The 10,835-nt window shown below is 43.0% G+C and overlaps 1 protein-coding gene across 1 annotated transcript in view; it reads right to left on the reverse strand.

Annotated features, from left to right (window-relative positions):
• The window catches only part of JHY (junctional cadherin complex regulator), an 80,931-nt gene extending 78,620 nt beyond the window's left edge, over window positions 1-2,311 (reverse strand). Inside the window, exon 1 of the mRNA XM_023742972.1 lies at window positions 1,896-2,311. Within this exon, the coding sequence (XP_023598740.1) occupies window positions 1,896-2,236 (341 nt within the window). The 5' untranslated portion in view covers window positions 2,237-2,311. The remainder of the gene's footprint in view (window positions 1-1,895) is intronic.
• Window positions 2,312-10,835: the final 8,524 nt, after the last annotated feature.

Consider the following 10,835-nt stretch of genomic DNA (forward strand, 5'->3'; position numbering starts at 1 on the left):
CTTTGTTTTTTTGGTTTTATGCTCTGTCATATCATTCAGTGCTCTATTAAAGCTGAGTAATATTGCATTATTTTATATTCTCTTGTATTCTTCTTGTAGTTCATAGCATAAAGTTAACACCCCATAAATACTGATTATCTGATCTGTACTAATTAATCAGAGTCCCTGGGTGGTGCAAATGGTTAATGTGACTGGCTGATAACCAAAAGGTTGGACATTTGAGTTCACCCAGAGGCACTTTAGAAGAAAGGTCTGGCAATCTACTTCCAAAAAATCAGCCATTGAAAACCCTATGGAGCACAGTTCTACTCTGATCCACATAGGGTCACCCTGAGTCCAGCCAACTTGATGGCAACTGGTTTTATTAACTAACCAATATTAAAGTACTGATTAATCTTTATATGCTCATACAAGTCCCAGAAGGTAGACTTCTCCCAGCCCTGAAGAAATGCAATGGGTAGGATCCTACCCTCAATTCTTGGTCCACATCTTACTAACGTTCACAGCAATCCTATGAGACAGGCAGAGGTAGATCATTTGACATATGAGAAAAACTGAGACAGAAGAGTTAAGTGACTGATTTCCAATAGCACACTAAACAGCTGTACCTGCACCACACCAAGACCACCTGACTCCAGGTCATATGCTTTTCATGCATGATGGTATGATGGTAGACTTTCTCTGAACTATTTCAGGGTTGTTGTTGTGTGCCGTCAGGTCGATTCCGACTCATCATGACCCTATAGGACAGAGTAGAACTGCCCAATAGGACTTCGTAGGCTGTAATCTTTATGGGAGCAGATCTCCAGGTCTTTTCTCCTGTGGAGTGGCTGGTGAATTCGAACTGCTGACCTTTCAGTTAGCAGCTGAGCATTGAACAATTGTGCCACTAGAGCTCCTCATATACTTTTCTATACTAGGCTTTCTGGGATTTCCCCAAGATGGGGTCATAGCAATGGAGTCCCTTGGAATAAAGACAGGAAATAAGGGGCATAGAAAATGCAAAAGCCCTTAATGATACCTATCCTTGTCTTTCATATATATCTTCTATTTATTTATTTATATTGTGGTTAAAAAATATATAACAAAATATTTGCTGTTTCAACATTTTTTACATGTGCAACTAAATGACATCAATTACTTTCATCATGTTGTACAACCATCACCACTATCCATTTCTAAATTTTTCCATCCTCCTTAACAGAAACTCACTCAGTGTCCCCTAAGGAATGACACCCCTTTTCCCTCTTCCCTCCTACCCCTGGTGACCATTAATAAACTTTGGTCTCTATACATTTGCCAATTCTACATACTTGATACAGGAACCCTGGCGGAGCGGTGGTTTAGCGCTCAGTCGCTAACTGAAAGGTTGGGGTTTGAATTCACCAAAGGCACTGCAGGAGAAAAGACCTGGTGATCCGCTCTCATAAAGACTACAGCCTAGGAAACCCTATGGGACAGTTCTACTTTGTCCTATAGGGTGGCTAGGAGTCAGAATTGACTTGACAGCACACAACAATAGATATTTGATATAACTGGGGTCATACAATATTTATCCTTTTGTGACTGATTTCACTCATCATAATGTTTCATCTGTGTTGTAGCATGTACCAGGACTTCATTTCTCTTTATGGCTGAATAACATTCCATTGTACGTATATACCACATTTTGTTAATCTATTCATTTATTATTGCATTGTTTTTTTCCATAAAAGAAAGGAATGTGGCAAAAAGGATGGTACCAAGCTGTCCTTGGCTGCTTGGAGGCCTGTATCACACCCATTACCAGGTACTCATTATTGAGCCTGCCTTTTCTGTCATTTAGAATGTTACCAGTAATTATTTAACAATATATTTTAGAAGTCATTGTTTCCTTACGTAAGCCAATTCCTTACCTGTGACTGGTGCCATTGCCCTGGGAATGGTGGTATTCCTCGCTGGCCATCTGAGCTACTTTTCTGCTCGCCTCCTCTTCTGTCTCACTCAGGCTTTCCCCTTGAGGGCTTTCCTCCTCTAAGCTGTCAGGTTCCAGGTCGTTGTCCTGGATTTGGCCCTCAAGTTCAGACTGTGACTTGATCTCTTGAGGGACACCTTCTGAATCAGATTCCAAGGAGTCTTTTGAAATCAGATGTAAACCTTCTTTCTTAAAAGACCGGACTGTGGACTGGGCATTTAATTTGGTGTGATGGACAGGAGACTGAAGGGAGAGCTTAGGAATTACTTTATTATGACTCATGTTGAAAAATTGAAAACTTAACAGGGGATCCTCTTGCTGATAGGAGGAGCCGACTGAATAAAGCTGTGGTTCACAAAACATTACCTACAAAAAAAAATATATTTATGTAACTCTGTGACAAATAAGGAGTCCCTGGATGGCGGTTTGAACCCACCCAGAGGCACCTTGGAGGACAAGCCTGGTGATCTACTTCCAGAAAGTCACAGCCTTGAAAACCCTATGGAGCAGTTCTACCTGCAGTGAGTCAGAATTGACTCTAGGGCAAGTGTGTGCGTGTGTGTGTGTGTGTGTGTGTGTGTGTGTGTGTGTGTGAGAGAGAGAGAGAGACTAGAGAAATCTCTTAATGCCAATGTTAATCAAAAACTCAAATGAATAAGGGAACCCTGTTATATTATCTGCAAGCTTTTGTACGCAGCCTTTTGTGTGTCTGAGGAAGGCCCATCTGAAAAACAATTGTGTTTTTTTTCTCTACAGAAACGCATCCTGATGTAGAGCTCATAAACAACCGGAGTAATCGAGTGTAGTTTTACTGAGGAAATCAAATGGCTGCTTGGAAGCAGATTCCTATTTCTAGCTTCTAAGGTCCTGCTATAGACAAGCCTGGACAAAGCCAAATGGTTACTTATGGACAGTGTTTCAATGGCCTCATTTCACATACCCAGGGAAACAATATAAATATGCCAGGTACCATGGTATTCATGGATAGAGTAAAACAGGTTCAGGGCCAGCCTTTTTGAAAGAGGAGAAGAGTGTGGTTTCCACAGCTGGAATAGTGAACAGGGAAGCTGTTTTGTTCCTAGACTTACTTTGGCTGGCTGCATACTTTGGAAAAGACTTTTTGATAACCAGGTTGCTTGCTTCTGGATAGGAAAGTATAATTTAGGTGGATATTATATGGGGATCAACCTTGTTATTTTTAGTTGCCATCAAGTCAACCCCTGACTCATGACAACCCCTCACTCATGGTGACACCCTTCACAACAGAATTGGACAGTTGTGATCCATCGGCTTTTCCTTGGCTGAGTTTTCTGATTTTTGGAAGTAGATTGCCAGGCCTTTCTTCCTACTCTGTCTTAGTCTGGAAACTCCCACTGAAACCTGTTCAGCATTAGAGCAACATGCAAACCTCTACTGCCAGACAGGTGGTGACTGCACTGATGGCTGTGCTTGAAGGGCACTGGCCCGGAATTGAACTCAGGTCTCCTGCATGGAAGGCAAGAATTCTACCACTGAACCACCATTGCCCCCAAGATAATCAACTTTAGCTCAGTATAGCAAAGAACTTGATAATTATAAAAATATTCAACAAATATTTGGTGGCCTTGTAAGTTCTACCACGGAGAGATTTAAAATAGAGGCTGGATATCCACCCACTGAAAAGGATGCTGTCCTGGGGAGTACTGGGTGGGTGAGTGGCCTGAGTAACAGCTAGGGGCCTGTGCAGCTTGCTTAAGAGTATGATTCCAAGTGAACCCTCATTGTCTCAAAAGGCTGTTATAAAGACTGACAAGACAATTTATGGAAAGGGCGCTTTGAGCTCATATAGGATTGAAAGGAATGATATTTTGGATTGTACTTCCTTTCATCTCTACCTAGCATTTCTATTTTGGTCTGTCTTCTATCTCACTGCCTTCATGCCATTTTTTCCTATAGGTCAGATAACAGAAAACTTTACCATTACAGATTACTGTAAAATGTGTTTTAATGGCTGACTATTGTTCTTTTGACATATCCTAACGTTAATTAAATAATACATCTTATTCCTACTCCTAGGATTGCTTAGGAGGTTTAAGGTTGACCTTGTTGCTAATGCTTCCAAGGAACATCATCAAGTCCTTGGAGGGAAGCGACTTAACAAACGTTAACAGACTAAAGGTAACATTCATATTTAAATACACATGCAGTGATTCTTCTTTTTAAATCAAAGTTTCCCTTGTTGGTAGACTGACATATCATTGTCTAATTTTACAGACCAGTTTGCAGTATGAAGTTCCTCATTTTAAAAATATGCATTACATTTTACAGTATTATTTTAATCCTGATAAGCTAATTAACTGTTGCTTTTTAGGGTGTTTTTGAAAGGCAACATATCTAGCAAGTAGTAACTAACACATTTTAATTAACAAAGTTTGTATAAACACCTGCTGTACTTAAGAGTTAAGGGCCTGTATTTGGGATCTTAAAAATCCAGTTAAAATAATCATTTTAGTTCCATTTAAAATTGCTCCTTCATAAAATAATTCAGTCTAGAAAATGGGCATTTTAACTAACGTGACTCCACAGTACAGCACAGTGGACAATTGTGGTACCACTAAAATTTCTAACACAGAAAAGGCTGTCAAATCTCTAAGTAAACAAGGACAAAGATACATAGCCTGACCAGCTCGATAGGGATCCCTTCGTGGCCTTGGGTCTTGTCCACTAGTACTGGAAAAAAACCCAACCCACACCCATTGCCGTCGAGTCAATTCCGACTCATAGTGACTCTCTAGGACAGAGTAGAACTGCCCCTTAGAGTTTCCAAGGAGTAGCTGGAGGGTTTGAACTGCTGACCTTTTGGTTAGCAGCAGAGCTCTTAACCACCGTGCCACCAGGGGTCCGCTCGCAGTAGGGAAACGAAATACCTTCTATAGGTGAAAATGAACTCTGCTTGATTATCGCCAAGATGAATGATAGGGAGAATGTTGCTCTGTTTTAGAACCTCCCGGAAGCTGCCCACAAGGCGCATTCCATTATTTTTTCCCTTTGCCTTTCTCCGAGGGTCAAGACCCGGCAGCAAAGGGCGTTTTTAAGGTCCAGGAAGTGACGACGGGACTAGTGGGTCTGGTGTCCTGCACCGGTCATTAACCGAGAAACAGGGCTGCTCTACCCGTCTGGCCTTTCCTTATCCGGCCCCCGGGCCCCGGACCCTTCGGTCCCTGCGTGGGCCACCGTCTGTCCTTCCCGCCCCCGTCCCAAATGCGCTCTCCCGCAGGCTCCTTCAAGTTCTCCCAGTCCTGATCGTTTCCGCCTTGTCCTCGGTCCCTGCCCCCTAGTCTCGGCCCTTCCCGTCTCCCTCTCGGGAGCGCCGCCCACCCCTGTTCCGCAGGGCAACCGCCCGTCACCTGCCCAGAGCTCCTCGGCGGCCGCGACTGCCGCCCGCATCCTCCCGCGTCGCCGCAGACCCGGCTTCCGCGTCGCCCCGCTGCCCTGGCGACCGCGGGCAACACAGCGGCCCGCTGCGACTCGGGCCTGGTGGCAGGCGGGGAGGCGCGGGAGGGCGGGGGCCGGAGGGGCCACTCCTCGCGAAGGTGGCCGGCGAGGGTTGAGGCCACCGCGTCCCGAATGGCGCTGCCCTGGTACAAAGGGTGGAAACAGTTGTGACAATAGCGTCAGGGGCAGAACCCCAGAGGACCCGGCGAGCTCTCCGGAGACTGCTGTCGGGCGACCTTGTTACCAAGGTTGTGCCAATTGAAAGCAAAGGAAAGACAGGCCGCTGAATGGAAGAAGATATTTGCAACGAATGAATAAATCTGCTTGGCTGTCTTGATTTCTATAAACCAAGAAGAATCCAATTAAAGAATAGGTAAATGACTTGAGTCCCTGGTTGGTTAAAACAGTTAACGTGCTAGGCTGCTAACCAATTAGAACCCACCCAGAGGCACCTCGGAAGAAAGTCCTGACGATCTACTTCTGAAAAATCAGCCATTGTAATCCCTATGGAGCACGCTTCTACTCTGACACACATGGGGTCACCATGAGTCGGAGATGACTCCAGGGCAACTGTAAATGACTTGAACAGCTTTTCACAAAGGAAGAAATTCAAATGACCAATAAACATATGCTGTTTATTGAAAAGATGCTTAATTATTAGTAATAAGAAGAAGGCAAATTAAAACCACGGTGAATACCACCCTGTGTTCACCAGATGGGCATAAATTTAAAACTCTGACAGTGCCAAGTGTTGGGGAAGATGCAGAACAAAGAGCCCGCATATATTGTATGTGGAAGTGTAAACTGGTGCAACCACTTTGGGAAATAGTTTGGCATTAGCTAGTAAAATAGAAGATATGTATACCTTATGATCCAGCAGTTTTCAGTTTTAGATATTAACCCTAAAGAAGTGTGTGCTTATGTGCCCCCAAACTGGAAATAACCAAAATGTCCATCAACAATAAAGAAACCAAACCCAATGCTGTTGAGGCTGACTAATGGTGACCCCATGTGCTCTAGGGTAGAATTGAGCTCCATAATGTTTTCTTGGCTGTAATTTACAGAAGCAGATTGCCAGGTCATTCTTCTAAGGTGCAACTAGATGGGCTCAAATTGACATCCTGATCGATAATGAAGCGCAAACCATTTGTGCCACCCAGGGACCTTCATCAAAAATAATTAAATTAGCAGTATGCCATATACTGGTAAGCTATATAGTAGTGAAAATGAATGAAATACAGCTACATGTAACAACATGGAGATACCTTAAAAATACTATTGAGGGGGGGAAAAAGCCAGACTGGGGGTGGGGCGAAAAGCCAGACTGGGGGAGGGGAACTGTCTGATTTTATATATAAAACTAAAAACAGGCAAAATTAAACAGTGCTATGTTAATGGATGCATATTTAGTGGAGAAATCTGTGGAGAAAAGCAAAGTCATAATTCCCATAAAGGTTAGGATCCTCGTCAGCTCTAGCAGGCAGGGTGGGGAGAGTGCTTTTAAGATTGTATTTCCCAGCCTTAGTTGTGGCTACATAGATATGCACTTTATAACAGTTCCTTAAGCTGTGCATTTATATATGTGTAGTATATTTTATATAAAAAAGTTTTCAAAAAAGAGTAAAGAAAGGAAGAGTTGGGAACTCTGTTAACATTAAAATAGCATTAAAACCACGAGTAGATATGAACCTTCAAAGAGGAAAAAATGTTTTAATACCAGTTGGGTCATTAATAATAGGGAACATAAAGAATTGGAAAACGCCTTTGTGTAGGGGAATTTTAAAATTTGAGGTACCTGAGAAAATCTGAAATAGCCGGCTTGAGGTTTGAGTATGACTCCTTGGTGACTACTTAGGTTTCCACACTAGCAACAGCCATTTTCCGTGCAGACATAATCAAGAAACTAAGAAATGTCTGACAGTGATGATGTAACTACACTGCTACTACCCCAAGAGAAGAATGTCCAGTAATGATGACATAACTACCCTGCGATTCCCCCAACCCTGTCACATACCCTTATGGTTAGTATAAGAAAGACACAAATCCTTTTAGGCCATTGCCTTAAAAACTTCCACTACAGGAAATCCTGCCTTAAAATGATCTACTACCAATCGAGTAATGTTTTTTGATGATCTAAGCCTGTAATTACCAATCAAATAATGTCTTTCAATGATCTAAGTTTGTAAATACCAATCCAGTACTGTACTTCATGTTCTTTGTTTCCTCCTTATAAAACGTCACTGCTGAGTTGCTATATTGGATTACTGAATTCCCAGCACATGGATTCAGCCTCTCTCCAGCTTGAGCTGTCCTTTTACTTTCAATAAACTCTCAATTTTTCATTAACTAGAGTACAGATGGTTACTCTATGACATTCAGTGGTGTAGTCGGCAGGATTCAGAAGGAGTATTTATCTTCAGTGTTCCCAAGAAGTTGTGGAGCCAGCTTGCCCTGGTACCAGCAAGGGCCCTTTATGCCCAGAACTGTTCCCTTGAATTCTCAGAGCCCACAGGAGCTAAGTCTCTCAGATCAAAGCCTCCGCCTATTGTAAAGATGGCTCTATGGGAGATTTATTGTCTTTTTTCTATACCTTCATTTGCTGCTCATTTCCTGAGCGTCTCACTGGGTTCGTTATTGAACTCTCTTTACTTCTGGTTCATCGTAAGGTTTTTTTGTGAGCATTTAGTTCTTTAATATTTGCAAGTTTCTCAGTAAGATTGGGAATGCCATGTCCAAGACTGGGACAGGACTCTCTAATGGACTCCTGTAGCTTCTTCTGGCCCTGGTTCAGTTTTGTATTTAGGCCACTGGCATGCACTTGCTGGGAAATTTAAAGACCAATGGCTATTGTACCAAAAAAACAAACCAAACCCGTTGCTGTCGAGTTGATTCCGACTCATAGTGAACCTATAGGACAGAGTAGAACTGCCCCATAGAGTTTCCAAGGAGCAACTGGTGGATTCGAACTGCCGACCTTTTGGTTAGCAGACGTGGCTCTTAGCCACTATGCCACCAGTGTTTCCAAATGCTTATTGCAGGGGTTGTTTAACCAAATTAATCTGTGCAGTAGATTAGAAGCTAAAGGCTCCCGTATCAAACAAAACTAACAGGAGACTTTTTTTTTTTAGTGCTTGGAAGCTTCCAAAAGAAATCAAAATTTTAAATTTGCCTTCTTAAAGGAGACCATTTTGAAACAAGTTAAACAAATTAAAAGTTAAAGTGTTGAAGCTCTGTAACCTCACCAGCTACTTACCCAGCAATAGCCCCTATTTGATAAATTGCTTTATCAAAATGATGGCGTTCCCATCTATAATCCACCCCTAGCCTTAGACACCCAGCTTCCTTCCCCTCCTCTGCCCCTCTGGCAGACACCCCTCTTTACCAACGTTTACCATCCTACCACCCCCCAAATACCTTATATGAACTCCCCACACTACCCTAAAGAATCTTTAGAAGAGGAGAAACCTGTTTTGGAAATGTGTTTTAAAATTAAATATCCAGAAGAGGCCGAGAAACCTTCTAATGTCACATGTACCCCATAGTCTAAAATAGAACTTCGTGCCATTGTAAAGAAGTTTCCCAACCCACGAGAAGATCCTCACAAGTTTACCCAGAAATTTAAATTTTAGCTGAAACTTATAAAACTGGCCCAGCAGACTTATATAATTTAATAACTATGTTAATCAGATCAGAAGAATGTGTGCTCCCTTTGTCTTGCCTCCCAACCTGCCTATTGATTAAACTAAGGAGCGTGCCTCAGAGAGAACACACCACAGCAGCTCATATGCGCTCAAGTGGAAACTGCTGCCACAGGCGATGGTGTTCCGCGGGCAAAAGGGAAAGAGGCAGTAGGAAGGCTGTGAACTGGCTGCTTTTCCCCACTCCCCTGCCTTGGCTCTAGAGGGATTTTACAGGCAAGTTAAGTGTGATAGCTCTAGCCCCGGCGGTGGCAATGGCACCAGCAGTAGTAAGCAGCCACAGCCCCAATAAAAATGTTCGCAGGCTGGCTGTGCCTGAGCCTGACATCTGTGTGGCTGGCTCAGAGGATGTGGACACTGCAGTGTCCGCTCACCTGCTTCATGTATGTAAACATAACAAGCATCCCAGGCAGGTTGGAAGTGGCCGCAGATGGCTAGGAAAGAAGAAAAAAACCCACCAGGTATGGGGCCCAGGATGGGGCAGGGATCAGGGCAGAGCCATGGCATCCTGGCCTTCCCATTCTTGGCCCAGCTATTGTGCCAAGCAGCATGGCAAGAGGGCAGTCAGTTTTCCCTGAAACCCCTGGACACCTGGCTCTGTCCCCATAGTGCTTTTTGTTGCCCGGCACAGGCTGAAAACAGCTTCCCTTCCCCCGAACTGGGCCGGATCGTGGGGGCCTGGAAGCCTTGCGTTGTTCCTGGGTCCTCCGTGGTAATTGCAGATTTTCGGCCCTCTCGGAGTCTGCTCCCAGCAGCAGAACACAGGGAAATATTAAGGCCAATGCATGGCGAAAGACACCCATCTAACACTGAGACTTGGGATTTAAAGGACTAGACCAAACCCATTATCCCAGACAGCCTTCATAACCTCTGAGCAACAAAATGAAAAGCTAGTCCCTCTTTTTGTCTAACTGAATCTCTGAACATACAAAGGGTCTACATCGTTGCAATGAGTTAATAGGCTGTTCTAATTCTCAATAATCACGTCTTACCAATAGTGTCCTGTTGTTACCACATTTGGACAGAGAGGGTCACAAGGCCTCCAAAGAGAAATTACAGTTGGCCCAATCTTCTGCTAGTACCTAAGACATATAATCTCAACAAAGGGAGTCACCGTAAACTCCAAAATAAAAAAGAGACCATCTTAGATTATTCTGTCCCTACTACAAAAAACAAGAGAATTTTTAGAACTCTGAGATCACTACAAAACTTGTATATCAATTTTTTTTTTACTGACTCTACCTCTTTACCATTATCTTAACAGTTCAAAGCCTGACCCCTTTCAACTATCCTAGGATGGCCAAAAGACCATCACTCAACTCAAAAAAGCATCTATTAACAATCCTACTCTAGGATTTCCTAATTATAATTCAGACTTTCCACTTTTTGTCAACAGGACTTCCAAAATACTCTAGGAGTCCTCATTCAAAAACACAGAGGACAACAGAAACTTGTTGGTTGTTATATTATCCAGCTGAACCCTGAAGACAGAGGCTGCCCCTCTTGCCCTAGAGCAGTCGCTACAACTGCTAGACTAATTAATATCACAGCAGATGTAGTTTTTTTATTTTTTTTAATTTTTTTTTTAGTATTTTATTGTACTTCAGGTGAAGGCTTACAGAACAGATAGTTTCTCATGTAACAGTAACACACATGCTGTTTTATGACTTTGGTTAACAACCCCACGACATTTTAACCCTCTAAATTCT

Source organism: Trichechus manatus, unplaced genomic scaffold (genome assembly GCF_000243295.1).
Source record: "Trichechus manatus latirostris isolate Lorelei unplaced genomic scaffold, TriManLat1.0 scaffold00227, whole genome shotgun sequence".
Classification (NCBI taxonomy): domain Eukaryota; kingdom Metazoa; phylum Chordata; class Mammalia; order Sirenia; family Trichechidae; genus Trichechus; species Trichechus manatus.